The sequence below is a fragment of the Oratosquilla oratoria genome, chromosome 26 (assembly GCF_046742065.1).
Source record: "Oratosquilla oratoria isolate Oo_2021 chromosome 26, ASM4674206v1, whole genome shotgun sequence".
Lineage (NCBI taxonomy): Eukaryota > Metazoa > Arthropoda > Malacostraca > Stomatopoda > Squillidae > Oratosquilla > Oratosquilla oratoria.
Genome location: NC_134802.1, coordinates 56,481,433 through 56,497,290, shown reverse-complemented (window position 1 = coordinate 56,497,290; position 15,858 = coordinate 56,481,433). Strand labels below are relative to the sequence as shown.

At 35.9% G+C, this 15,858-nt stretch overlaps 1 protein-coding gene across 1 annotated transcript in view; it reads left to right on the top strand.

Moving 5' to 3' along the window:
* LOC143039234 (uncharacterized) overlaps positions 1-674 on the top strand; it is a 7,484-nt gene extending 6,810 nt beyond the window's left edge. Inside the window, exon 2 of the mRNA XM_076209104.1 lies at positions 88-674. Coding sequence (XP_076065219.1) covers positions 88-574 — 487 coding nt within the window. The 3' untranslated portion in view covers positions 575-674. The remainder of the gene's footprint in view (positions 1-87) is intronic.
* Positions 675-15,858: the final 15,184 nt, after the last annotated feature.

The window sequence follows — 15,858 nt, the reverse complement described above, 5'->3', positions numbered from 1 at the left end:
GTGTGTGTGTGTGTGTGTGTGTGTGTGTGTGTGTATTTTCTTCTTTCTTTTTTCTTTTACTAATCTCCCCCTTTTCGATCTCTTCAGGTGTGCACGGAACTGCAGCAACACCAGGGGCTGTACCGCCTTCGGGTACGACGCGACCCTGAGAAACTGCCAAGTCTTCACCTCTCCTTACTACTCGTCGCGACAAACTCCCCCTTCGCCAGACTTCAATCTCTACATCTTGGAGATATACCCGGGGAGCAGACTCGTCCTTCTGGGCACGACAATGGACTGGGTCACGGGGAAACTCGAGTGCGAGAAGCTGGGAGGGTCCTTGATGGTGCCCAGAACCAGGAACCAGGTTGCGGTAATAACTAGCTTCGCGGTGAAGCTCCAAATCCACGTCGGGATTTCCCGCAAGGACAACCTTTCTCCTTATTTGGACCTCAACGGCACAGAAATTGAGCTTTTCTTGTCACCTGGACACTCAGAAGTATATAACTGCGTCCAAACCTATTATAAGGACCTCATGACTGTCCCCTGCACAGGCTACGCTCGTGATGTTGTTTGCCAAATTCCTGTCCAGTAAGGTGACTGCATAACACACATGGAGAATTGTCACTCCAGAACGCCCACGTGAAGAGTCGTCACCCCATGAGATCCCACCTGAAGATAAGATAAGGTTACGTTAGGTTAGGTTAGGTTAAATAAGGGTTATGCTTAATAGCATCAACTTATACAACCGAAGAATCGTAAACCCAGGATGGTCCACATGAAGATATAATATATATATATATAGATATAAATATAGAACAACAACAAAAATAATAATAAATTAATTAATTAAAAATCTGGCGAGCATTCGCAGAAACCATGATAGTTCTGACGACACCATGGTAAAATTTGGTGAACGCTACCCTAACATTTTGATTGCATGGAACCTATACACTCAATAATCCATGGAAAGCACATTAAAATAGCCAAAAGTAAAATAACCACATTTACCTATAAAACAATAACGCTTCAGCTGTGATTAAAAAAAGAGTAAATTTGTATGCTAATCGTTCTATTTCATGAAATTAAAGAGCAACCACCAAGCCCAGTTACAACTTTACATTTTTTCTTTTATAATGTTATTCATTTTCACAAGAACCATGTTTAAGACAAATATCTTATCTCAAAAATACTCTTTGATGGACTTTTTGACGAAAATATTCATCGTCTGCTAATCTGCATTCTGAAACACAGCACGCAACTCAGTTCCGATGAGTTGTGTACCTACTAAGTATTTCAGCGGCTTTGACCCATCGTTTTTCGTTCATATTCCCGAAATAACTATTCACATCAGCATAATATATTAGCACAACTTAATTCACACCCTGCCCTAATTTTTGACGTTATAGTGCATTCACAAGTGTATTTATTTACGGCGTTTACTCTTGACATCAAATGTCTCGCAGCCGACACCCGTGAAGTAAATCGAACAAGTGAAGTTGTGACGTCATCACAAACTACCTCGTGCATCCCATCCTCCTCCCCTTCCCTCCTTCCTCCCCATTTCCTCCCTCCTCCTCCTCCTCCTCCCCCTCCCCCCCCCTCTCTCTCTCGCTCTCTCTCTCTCTCTCTCTCTCTCTCTCTCTCTCTCTCTAAAAAAACAAAAAAACAAAAAAAAAAACATGTAATAATAATTGAATACCATGCACCCGGAAAGGGAATTCAATAACAAGTTGATACATATGATGGATAGGGAAATTATGATAATAACTGGACATGCATTTTATTTCATTCCATACCACTATGGATAAACAGTTCATCCTCGTCATCGCTGTCCATGGTGATGATGACGGGTTCCATACTTTCATGTATGTTGTCCGATGACCAGTACTCTTCTTCGAACGAACTGGACCTTCTCACACCACCCGCCCACACCTCCTAGGTTGCGATAAGCGAGGTAGTTTGTGATGACATCACAACTTCACTTGTTCGATTTACTTCACGGGTGTCGGCTACGACACACTTAATATCAAGAGTAAACGCCGTAATTAAATACCCTTGTGAATGCACTATAACGTCAAAAATTAGGGCAGGTTGTGAATTAGTCTGTGCTAATATATCATACTGATGTGAATGGTTATTTCGGAAATATGAGCGAAAAACGATGGGTCAAAGCCGCTGAAATAATTAGTACCTAAGCGTCCTGTAGCGAGACAGAAAATATTGAATTTTTCGTCGTCTTTTGAGGATAGTTTCAACTCCCTACATATGTCTAACAACAGACAAGATGTGTGAATACACGACATAGTTATGAGCTATCAATTTGTACCGGAATAGCTCTATGTTGTGACTACATCTCATAGATGCCATAAGCTTAAACACTGATTTCTACAACGTAATACAGATGAATTTTTCATTTCGGCCCAAATATGCCGGTAAAATGTTAATTATGATTATTTGTTACTCCTAGATAAAACTAATTATTCTTTACACAAGTTAGATACGTTATTCTAGATTGTTTACATACTATAAAAAGAACACCTCATTATGAACATACCTATCCGTTGCATCAAATGACAAGTGTTTTTTGTATTTATTGTTATACTATAGGCCATCGTTTCTCAACCAGGGTTCCTCGGAACCACAAAGTTCCGCAAAAAGTTCCTAAAGGTTCCGCGAGAACAAGTGAGATAAACTAATGCACTTTTAATTTTTTATTTAATTTAATATAATTATTTAATCTCGTATAATTATTTAATTTCATATACGCATGACATATTATTGGTTATTGTGATAATGTAATAGACACCATCCTATCAAACCTATTATTACGATGAAAATAAAATGAGAAAAATATGGTATATGTTTTATTTTTTTTTTTTTTTTTTTTTTTTTTTGCGCAGGGGTTCCTTGAGACATGCAATTTATTCTAAAGGTTAGAAAAGCTGCTGTAGGTTCTTATTAACCAGCTATTAAACTGTGATAGTAGTGAACATTTCTGTGGATTATACAAGTAGTTCAGGCAGTAGATACATTGCCCGTGGTCACGCTGATGCGTCGTCACTGAAATTAATACCCTGTATAAGTGTCAATCAATCAATCAATCAAATCACCCATCCTGAGTCCACCGATGAGCAAAGGCCTCCTTCATAGCATTCCATGATTCACACGACCGCGCTACCCACCTATCTCGCGGTGTCCACTCAGTAGACACTTGCTCCATCTCTCATCAGTCGTTCGCACTAATTTACCTCTATGGGAGCAATAAAAGAAATTTTCTGTTTCATGTATCGTTTCTCTGACTTCAGAAAAATATCTGCGTTTTTTTAATTTTTTTAATTAGGAAGTTAAACCTCTCTATGTATTTTCTTTGTTATTCACTTATTATTTCTCCAGGTTTCATTCCTATATGCTTGTTCATCTAATGGATTTAATCTGAATTTCCAAAAACAATATCCGTGAACACTTTGCACAAACAGTAGAAGCAATGTTGTGAAGGAAACAGTCACCCATAGAAGATATAAATGAAATTGAAAATATGAAAAAGTCGACTAAACTTCATCTGCAGAAGACATACGAGTACATAAGAAGAACGACAGTAAATGAACTACAAACTGAACCAGTTTTGATTACAAAATGAATATAAAAGGCATAAAATCAAATAAACAAATAAAGAAAGAAAGAGAAATACAACAGGAAAGCACAAAATGCAAGAACAGAAAATTAAGATTATTTTTTTTTTCAGAAGTACGTGAAACAAATAGGCGAAGTTGGCAAATATAAGGAGCTATACAGGCTCATGAGAAAATTACTACTGACAGAGCTTCTAAAAATGTTACTACTAACAAAATCAAAGCTGACAAAAACTTAAACTAAGTTATGGAGACAGGTAAACTATTTGCGGATAAAAACAAAGAAACAGAGTATAACTTTATACGAAAATGAAAATGAGATGCCAACGGAAGATATGGGCAAGAAGATAAACACATTTGGCAAATTGTATACCAATAGCAACCAAATAATATTGATATAAAGTCGAGCCAATAAAAAAGGCAACTCTATATAGACAAATTCATAAGAGTTAAACAAGCCACTATGACCATCCATATTGGAAATCAAGATTACACTAATATCAATATTCCAAAAGACGAACAGAACACTGCGATTGTCACATTAGTCGTAGCGAGAATACCGGTTACTAACACGGTATGCGTGACCCAAATATTGAGAAACAAGAAATAGTCCAAGCGATCACAACGACAAAGAATAACAAAACTCCAAGACCTGACAATTTAAAAGATCTGTTCCAAGTACTAAAATGATGGTGAATTCGCTAGAAAGATGTTTTCATGAAGTATTGGAAGCAACCCGTAGTATCAGATCTAAAACCGATTGCATTGCTAGATGCAGTCCATAAACTGTTTTTGGTTTTCATAAGGAATAAGATAGAGAGGCATCTACAGTACAAATAACAAGTTAGAAAAGTAATTACAAACAGGATTGACCAAAAATAGACTCATAGAAGACAACTTATTCCTAGGGTACTGCATAGAAAAGCGTTTTGTACAACGAAAACCACCATATGCCTTTGCAGTGGACTTTAGAAAGGCTTTTGACAGTGAGAAATGCCTTTTTGATCTGTCTAAAAAAATCAAAGTTCACCCATACATACATACATGCATGCATACATACATACATGTATACATACACACATACATACATGCATAGATACACACATACATGCATAGGTACATACATGTGTAATAAAACCACTTGGAAAATAAAATGAAAGGTGACCGAACGTTTTCGTCTATTTAAGACATTTTCAAAGGTACAGAGTAAGGTAGCAGTGACATTATATATAAAAATGAAGCACATTAGGGGGGAATTAGGAGAGGTCTAATACTAACCTCACTCTCAGCACTGCCGGACGTTTGACCCGGCTACTGTCAATAATTTTATTTTACAAAGTTATCTAATTTATACATTCCCATACTCATATTCATGTTGTTCTCAAATGAAGCTTTTATATAACATGATTCTATGATATTCCTTTCCTTAATGTCCTTAAGACAATTTTCTTTGTACAAACCATCAAACCATCTCCAAAGAAAACGGGGGAGACACCGTTTTCTCTATATTTACCTGTATGACCTGTATAATTAAAAGAGGCTGCAAGCGGGCCGAAGACGCGCACTCAGCTTCTCTATGTAATTACTACAAGGCTTGGACAAGAAAAGGAAATTCCTAGGTCGGGAGCCGGAGCAACGTCGCCTTACCTGAGGTACCACATCGTCTAACAAGTCTTTTCTTTTCTTTACATGTATAACAGTTACTCATAGCACCTACCATTTAATGAAAAAATCAATATGCATTTAGAATACTCCATGTTAACATACTCAGGGTAGTGGACAGCCTCCGGTATGTGCTGAATGTTTTGATTCAGTACGTGACAACACGGCAGACAACAACTTGTTGGTCACGAGATAATGGAAATAGTATAATTGATTGTCTTTAACAATAATGAGGACATGGAAAATGTAGGAGGGATAGAAGTATCAAACGAGACAAAATATCTAGGACTAACAATAGCCAATAAGAAAGATGCTTTGATAAGTTTGTGAAGGAGAGAATAGATAAAGCTAGAAAACTGAAGAATCTGATAACTGCAGTAACAATAAAAAGCTCTAACAAATTGTTGATATGAAAAACATATTGGGAACAAGTTGCTTATCCAAAAATACTTTACTGTCAAAAAGTATTTCCATACAAGACAGACGACCTGAAAAACTTCAAGCATAAGAAAACAACCCATTTAGAACCACCTCACGTGAGGACCAATTCGTGCTTCAACAATTACCACAAAGGACATGAAAGCTTAATTAAGTACGTGTGGCATCTCGCATAAAGAACGTAAATGAATTTGAGTTCTCTGACAACGATGAAGCATCCATTATTTTAATGAGATGCAGAAGTAATTCTCTACCACTTCGTATCAGTAACAGATTTGTAAATTAAAATGATCTATGTCTATTCTGCGAAAAACTGTTGAAACAACGTTGAAACACTAAGTCACTTTATACTGAACTAGGAATAACACCCAAACGTCAAAAAAAAGAACAGTTAGCAAATATATCACTGATAAACAACAATGGTAACTCAGGACTTATGTATTACTGTACAGAATGTGGAAGTTGAGAGAAGGGCTGAAGACACAGCAAATAAACTAATCAAGGAATCTAGCAACGGGGCGATCTGAAATCAGATTGGGACGAAAACAAAAAACATAACTTGTATGTCAACGTCGACCTAAAGGCGTCACCCACAAACTTGAAAGACATCATCGACTTATTGAGTCGACGCGTTTTGCGCGTGACAAGACATCACCATCAAGGGAGGGACTAGACGACATCTGAATGTCACACCCAATGACAATATCTCAAACGGGACCACGAGATACACTCACCAGCTAGTGCAGAGACAGTTTCTTACAAGCTGGTGGAGGCTCAAGAGGTGTTCTGTCAAGAGCTCCTGAAGTCGCTTTCGAATCAGTAAGAATATTTTTTTTATCATTATTCTTATTTAATTAAATATGTATATATATATATATATATATATATATATATATATATATATATATATATATATATATATATATATTTCAAGTGTTTTTGTTGAAGATATATGTAATTTTTTCAGGCATGTCTTGATAGCCTGTTGTTATATTTTGGTCTCAATTTCACTATTTGGTTTCATAGTTTATACTCATCACTCATAATTTTCAGCCTAAACGATAGCATCACTCAAATAGGACCAATATTGTATATATATATATATATATATATATATATATATATATATATATATATGTATATATATATATATATATATATATATATATATATGTATATATATATATACATATATATATATATATTAATTTATTTATCTGTTTATTTTATTATCTATTCACCTATTTATTTATTTATTTATTTATATTTTTCATTATGATTGTTTTTTCTTCAATTGTTAAAGTTTTATTATCTAACATCTATCTGGGACGTGATTCAAACCGACGACTTCCCTCAGTACAAATTTAAAGGATTGTAATCTATTTCAATAAAAAAAAAATGACTCATTAAAGGTTTTTGACGATTTGATCTAACTCCTGAAAATTAAGTTAATTCAATAGGAAGATAACAAACCACCAAAGGGAATTTGTGGAACTTCTAGAAAAGACGTGGGAACGGAAACATTAATGATGAACTAATTGTGAAAATTAAAACATCGTAGAAATATATTTCCCGTGGGATTAGGTTTTTCCTTTGGAATTCGATTAATGTTCTCACGGTCGTGTGATTTAATTCTATTTGAATGTATTTATTTACTTGCTTATCTATCTAATTAATTATTCTTTTTTATTTATTGTGCCTATTTATATATTTTATTTTATTTTTGTTTTCATTACTATATTTATCTATTTATCATTATCATCATTACTGTTGTTATTAACATTATAATTTGATGTCCTGGAATAATGAATGGTGAAGTCCTGAAATCACTGGCAGTTGAGTTCCTGGAATAATATATTTCTGAAGTCCTGAATCACTGAAACCTGACATCGCTGAGTCCTGAAAGACCTGAAATCACTTAAACATTAACTCCTAGGTCATTGAAACCTAAATTCTCGAATCACTGAAATTTGAAGTTATGAAATAACTTAACCCTGAAATCCTGAAATCACTGAAGTCCTGAATCATTGACAGTTTAATTCCTGAAAGTTTTAGAATTTGAGGTCATGATACCACCGAAACCTGAAATCCTGAATTACCGAGCCTATGAAGTTCTGAAATTCGAAATAACTAAAACCTGATATCCTTCAATCTGAAGTCCTTACCTGAACTCCTGAAATCACTAGAATATGATCATTCCTGAAATAGCTGAACTCGTGAAATCACTTACACCTGAATTGAAGTCTTTAAATCCCTAAAACCTGAATGCTTGAAGTTTCTGAAGTTACAGACATCTGAAGTCCTGAAGCTACGCCTCTCCTTTATTCGTCTTGCAGAGTCCCTGGGAAGCTGTCCACCTAGAAGCATGAGACCAGCTGTCCGGACGCTGCTGCTGCAGCTGTTGCTGCTGACAGCTGTTCTGCATGAAGGTCAGTGTCAAGACCAGCAGTTCAGGATGTTGTACAAGTCAGGAAGCATTCGTGGAATTTCCTTCGTGGACAAGATGGCCTCCGTCATTCAGTGAGTCTTTCTTCTTGGTTGTCTGTCGGTCTGCATGTGTATTCACCTCAGATCTGCTGCAGTCTCTGTCGAGACAGCCAGACACCACCCTACGGCAGTGAGCTCAGAGCTCATTATTTGCCGATCTCTGGCTAGGTCTGAGACCACTCACACACCACACACCTGGACAGCAAGGTCACAACTCCTTGACTAACGTCCCGTACCTACTCACTGCTAGGTGAACAGGGGCTACACGTGAAAGGAGACAAACCCAACTTATCTCGACCCGGCCGGGGAATCGAACCCCGGTTCTCTGGCTTGTGAGGCCAGTGCTTTACCAATCCGCTACCGAGCCGTGTGTGTCTGTGTGTGTGCATGTACTTTTTCTCTAGTGAAAACCGACTTAGAGTGATTGTTCATGACTTCGGCCATTTCTAGATCTTCTGTGTATTCTGTATTTACTTGGCCTAGTTTCACCATATCCTGTTTATTTTCAAGTTTACCATTCACATATCTATATGATAGTTTGGGTTGATCCTTGCATTTTTCTATAATGTCTTTTTCATTAGTTTATTTTTCCCTCTCTGCGCACTTTTTTCATATTCATTTATATAGTTTATACATATTTGCCATTTTCCAGATTTTTCTTTATCTTTTCTCCATTTTTCCAAGCTTTGTCTCTTCTATCTTCTGCCTCACTGCATCTTCTGTTGAACCAGCATTTAATGTACACCCTCTCTTGTAAACCCTGTCTTGGTACGTACTTTATTACTCCTTCGTTACAGTTTTCCATCAATATCGCCCTTTTCTCTTTCACTTTTGTCTCTTTAATGTAGAAATCCAAGTTCCATTATACTACACTTCTTAATATTGCATTCCATCTCCCACTTCCTACTCCATTCCCATACTTTATTGAGATCACTCTACAGCGACTCACAATCTTCAGTGTTCACTTTTTAAAAATTATTGCATCATCCGCAAAGAAGCTCATATAACTTTCAATTCCTTTATCCATATAATTATTATATATAGCAAACGTTATTGGGGCCAGAACTGTTCCTTGTGGAACACCACTTATCATTTCATCCCAATTAGAGTGTTTGTCTCTTATCTCTACTCTCATTTTCTTTCATGCAAGAAGTCTTCCATCCACTTCAGCAGTTTGTCCTATATTCCTCCTGCAGTTTCTAATTTCTTAAGCAACTTATGTGGCACCTTATCAAAACCTTTTTTCAGGTCTAGAAATGCACAATCAGCCCATCCATCTCTTTCTTGTATTACATCTATTAGTCTTGAATAGAAACACATTAAGTTTGTGACGCATGATCGTCCTTGTCTGAATCCAAATTGCCTTGGATTTAGTAAGTTGTTTTTTCCAAATGCCTTACCCATCTACTTTGGATAATTCTTTCACAATGTTTTGCTATCGTACTTGTTAGAGAGACCGGTCTATAGTAAGTAGGGACTTCCTTGTTTTCCCCTTTATATATTTGTACTATATTTGCTCTTTCCCAATCTTTTGGAGCTTTTCCTTCTTTCAATGAACTGTTTATTAGGCTATGTATTTTGTCTGTTAGTTCATTCCTGCATTCTCTCAAAATTCAGTTTACTATTTCATCTGGTCCATGCGATTTCCTGACGTCTATATTACTCTAGGGTTTCATTATTTATATATATTTCATTCCTTGATACTTCTATCCCTTTCATAGGGGGGACTTTCTCCTCCCATTCGATATCTCTAGGTTGCATGTTCTCCCTTGTAAACACCGATTTAAAATGCTTGTTCATAATTTCTGCCATTTCTATTTCCTCTGTGTATTCAACTCCTCCTTGTCGTAGTTTCTCTAATTCTTGTTTACATTTCAGTTTGTTGTTTACAAATCTGTAAAATAGTTTACATTTTTATGACATCTTTTTCGTATTTTCTCTTTTCTTCTGTGCACACTTGTACATATTAATTTCTATAAATAGTATATATTTTCCATTTTTCAGATCTTTTGTCTTTTTTTCCATTTTAACCAAGCTTTATCTCTTTTGTCTTTTAACTCCCTACAACTTTTGTTGTACCAGCACTTTACATATTCATTTTCTTGTTTTTGTCTTGGGACATACTTTTGCACGTTTTATAATTTTTTGTCAAAATATTCCATTTCTCTTCTACTGTTGTTTCCTCCTTGTGTATTCTTTCCCAGTCTGCTTTTTAAAAGAATTCTCTTACTTTATCAAAATTTGTTTTTTCATACATCAATCTTCCCTTTCTATATTGTTCTTTTTTCATGTATTTTTCCTCATTTAGTTCCAGTTCAACCAATATGTGGTCACTTTTACTTATTGGTGTCTTATATTCAATCTTGTTCACTATTTCAGGTTCTGATGTGATTATTAGGTCCAATATTGATGGTTCTTCCTCATTTCTATACCTAGTGTTCTCTTGAATCTATTGCGTCATTGTATGTCCTATAATCATATCAAGTAGTACATTTCCCCATAGGTCGTCTCCCCCTTGCACTGTCATCTCTTCCCAGCAGATTTCTTTACAAATAAAGCCGCCCATTATAACTATTCTTCCTCCATCTTCCATTATCTTATCTAATGTTATCCTTGTGTCTTCTAACATACTTTTATGTTCACTCTCTTCCTATGAAGCCGTTTTAGGAGGCACATAATTTACTACAAACTTCCTGCTCTTCCCATCCCTGTCCTCCACTTCCATCATAATCATCTCTATTCTTTCCATATGTGACATTCCTCACATTTATATCCTTCATAGTCTGGAACATAACCCCATCCCCTTCTTTTACCTCTCTGTTTCTAATCCAATAATTATATGCACCTTGTCCTACACTGTTGAATGGTAGTGGACCTTTCAAATTTGTCTCTACAATTCCCATTATGTCCAGCTCTTTTTCCTTCAGATAATCATTCAGTTCGTTCAAGCCTGTTATTAAGCCATACATGTTTGTGTAAGACACTTTTAATTTTCTGCTACTTCTATTGTGTTTTCCGTTTCCCTTCTGTTTTCCTCTGCTATGAACCATTTCCTCGCTTTCATATTCACTTCTCTCCAATAGAATTTCTCTTTTTCTGTCTCTGTTCTTTTTTTCGTTTTTTCTTTTTCCTTAGCTTCTAGTCTTTTTGTTTTCTCATCCTCTCTTTCCTCTTTATTCATTTCTCTTTTTATCCATACCTTTTTATAATGCTCACTGTCTGCTAGTTTCCCTGGTTTTGCTAAGATATTTTCTGCTGTCGTTTGTGACCTGAATTTAACCTTAATTAGTCTGGTCTTATCTGTACTGTATTTCGCGAGCCTATAAATTTCTTCTATTTGTTTCCCGTTTTTTTGTTCATCTTCTTGAACTACTTCTGATATATCATTTACTTTTTCCTTTTCATCCTTCATTCTTGTAGTACTATTTTGATTATACTTCTCTTCCATCTCTAATATAATTATACATTTCTTTTTATCCGCTAAGTCTCTTACTATATTCTCCTTCTTCCTCATCACTTTAATAACTGTGTCCGTAGTTTGTTCTTTCATCTGCTGTTCCATTATACCTCTAAATTCCATTTTATTGTCCTCATGTACTTTTTTCCAACCACTTACCTGTTTTGCTATGGACTCTTTATTTTATTATTCCTCTTTAATTCCTCATTCTCTTCCTTTACTTCTCTTAACTGTCTTTTTAATTCTTCTACTTCCTTAGTTGGATTTTGATTCTCTTTTCTTAGTTTTTCCAGTTTATCAATTTTCTCGGCATTTAGAGTTAATTGGTCAAACCTAACCCTCCATATATATATAATTTTTTTTTTTTTTTTTTTTTTTTTTTTTTTTTTTTTTTTTTTTTTTTTTTTTTTTTTTTTTTTTAGTTTCTCCTCTAGATTTACTAGTCGGGGGAGGTTGTCACCTCCTCTCTCATTAAATCCATAAAAGCAGTTATCTTCTCTTTCCATTGAGCTGCTATTATCTATATTTCTGCTCTTGACACCTCTGCTTCCTTGTTGTTCGTCTGTGTATTCTGTCCCCCGGTTTGTTTACGTTTCTCCTAAAATCCGGGGCCCGTTCGTCCCCTTCCTCATTTCCTTCCATTTCCCTCAGTAATCCCTCCCATTCTCCTTTTTCTTCAACTTCCCACTACACCACGAGCTTTCCCCTTCCCTATTAATACAACACAGGTACTTCCTTGTCGCTGTGATCCTCGTAATTTTGAAGATTTCACTGCCACCCCGACCGACGTTTGTGTGTGTGTGTGTTTGTGTGTGTGTGTGTGTGTGTGTGTGTGTGTGTGTGTGTGTGTGTGCGTGTGTATGTGCGCGTTTGTGTGTGTGTGTGTGTGGAGGAGGGGATTGAATGCTTTCTTGGGTCTCACCTCCCTACCGCCAGACTTCGGAGATGACAAAAAAAAAAAAAAAAAAAAAAAAAAATAAATAAATAAATAAATAAATAGATAAGTGAAAAATAAAATAAGATAAAATAGAATAAATAAATAAATGAATAGATAGAAATATATATATATATATATATATATATATATATATATATACATATATATATATATATACACGTACATGCAGAAAAAACACTAGGAAAGTAACAGAGATGAGACCGAGCGCTTTCGTACCTTGGTTAATGCGAACGACTGATGCGGGATGGAGCAAGTGTGTTACTGAGTGGATGCCGCGAGATGGGAAGCGTGGAAGAGGGACACCAGCCAGGTGGAGAGAAAAGATCGAGAAGTTTGTAGGAGTGACGTGGAAGAGGATGGCATAGTCGTGTGAACCATGAAGGATGCCTTTGTTCAGCAGTGAACTCAGGAAGGCTGATTTTATATATAGATATATATATATATATATATATATATATATATATATATATATATGTATATATATATATATACTATATATGTATGTATATATATATATATACTATATATATAGGTATATATATATATATATACTGTATATATATATAAATATATATATATATATATATGTATATATATATATACTATATATATGTATATATATATATATATACTGTATATATATTTATATATATATAAATATATATATGTATATATATGTATATATATATATATATATATGTGTGTGTGTGTGTGTGTGTGTGTGTGTGTGTGTGTGTGTGTGTGTGTGTGTGTGTGTGTGTGTGTGTGTGTGTGTGTGTGTGTGTGTGACAAAAAGAAGCCAAATAACTATAGGCCTATAAGTTTGACTTCAATCGTAGGAAAAATAATGGAAACTATCATTAGAGATGCTATCGAACATCATTTAGAAAGTAACCGTTTGATAAATGGTAGCCAGCATGGTTTCAGACGGAAACGTTCTTGCGTGACTAACTTACTCGAATTCTACAACACAGTTATCTCGAATTATGACAAAAGATGCAATATAGATTTAATACATCTAGACTTTGCAAAAGCTTTTGATACCGTCCCACACGAAAGACTACTTACTAAATTAGCTTTGCATGGAATAAGTGGTAGCCTATTAGGTTGGACTAGTAATTGGTTGAATGGTCGAAAACAGAGAGTTGTTTTAAATGGAAAAACTTCTGGATGGAAAAGTGTTGCAAGTGGAGTTCCTCAGGGTTCCGTTCTTGGTCCACTTCTATTCATAGTATATATAAATGATATAGACCATGGACTAAAACCTACTGTTTCCAAATTTGCTGATGATACAAAACTGTGCGGAGTGGCAAATGATCACTCAAACCAATTAGATATTCAAGAAGATTTAGATCAATTACAGCAATGGTCTGAAAAGTGGCTAAGGAAATTTAACACAAGTAAATGCAAGGTAATGCACATAGGTAAAAATAACAGTAAGTACGATTACAAGTTATTTGGAAATTCGTTAACAAAAGGGGATAGTGAAAAAGATCTCGGCGTAATTAATTATCATTAACGACCTCAGATCATCCAAGCAGTGTATTTCAGCCTCTGAGAAAGCAAATAAGATTGTGGGACTGATTGCGCGATCTTTTTATTTCAAAAGTCCATCACTCATTAACAAGCTATATAAATCGTTAGTTCGTCCACATTTGGAATATGCTGTTTCCGTATGGTCACCGAATCTCATTAAAGACATTGACAGACTGGAAAAAGTACAACGGCGAGCCACAAAACTGATTCCAAATATCAAAAATAAATCATACGAAAATCGATTAAAACACATGAATCTGTTTTCCCTAAAAAAGCGTAGACTCAGAGGAGACTTGATACAGGTCTTTAAGATTTTAAAGGGAATTGACATCAAAAGTGACAACATTTTCACATTGAATGAAAATCAGACAAGAAACAATGGTCTCAAACTGTCCGGAAATAGATTCAATTTGGAAGTAGGTAGAAACAACTTTGCCAACCGTGTAGTTAATGAATGGAATAAACTTCCTGCACAGGTAGTGCAATGTAGTTCAGTTCGAAACTTAAGAATCATTTAGATAAATACCTAAGTAAGATGCTGTAATGATTATAATTTATCTTATATTATTTGTTTTTGTTTTGTTATCATTTGTCTGTCTGATTTTCATTTATTATTAGTTATATGTCAATTTATTATTATTTACTATTTACCTGTTTGTTTATTATTTAACTATACCTATGCATTTATTTATGTATTTTATTTGTTATTAACATTGTTATAGTTTTTATTTATTATTTTATTATTAATATGATTCTTTTTTTCGCATCCGACCTAGATATGGATCAAAAGGTCTCCTGTCGGCATGCTCCGCCTTTGTAATCCTTTGTGTGTGTGTGTGTGTGTGTGTGTGTGTGTGTGTGTGTGTGTGTGTGTGTGTGTGTGTGTGTGTGTGTGTGTGTGTGTGTGTGTGTGTGTGTGTGTGTGTGTGTGTGTGTATTTTCTTCTTTCTTTTTTCTTTTACTAATCTCCCCCTTTTCGATCTCTTCAGGTGTGCACGGAACTGCAGCAACACCTCGGGCTGTACCGCCTTCGGGTACGACGCGACCCTGAGAAACTGCCAAGTCTTCACCTCTCCTTACTACTCGTCGCGACAAACTCCCCCTTCGCCAGACTTCAATCTCTACATCTTGGAGATATACCCGGGGAGCAGACTCGTCCTTCTGGGCACGACAATGGACTGGGTCACGGGGAAACTCGAGTGCGAGAAGCTGGGAGGGTCCTTGATGGTGCCCAGAACCAGGAACCAGGTTGCGGTAATAACTAGCTTCGCGGTGACGGCCCAAATCCACGTCGGGATTTCCCGCAAGGACAACCTTTCTCCTTATTTGGACCTCAACGGCACAGAAATTGAGCTTTTCTTGTATCCTGGACACTCAGAAGTATATAACTGCGTCCAAACCTATATTAAGGACCTCATAACTGCCCCCTGCACAGGCCACTTTCGTTATATTGTTTGCCAAATTCCTGTCCAGTAAGGTGACTGCATAACACACATGGAGAATTGTCACTCCAGAACGCCCACGTGAAGATTCGTCACTCCATGAGATCCCACCTGAAGATAAGATAAGGTTACGTTAGGTTAGGTTAGGTTAAATAACTTATACAACCGAAGAATCGTAAACCCAGGATGGTCCACATGAAGAATTGTCACCCTAGGATAGCGCGGGATCGGTTTTTGTGGGAGGGGAAGAATGTCTATAAGAATATG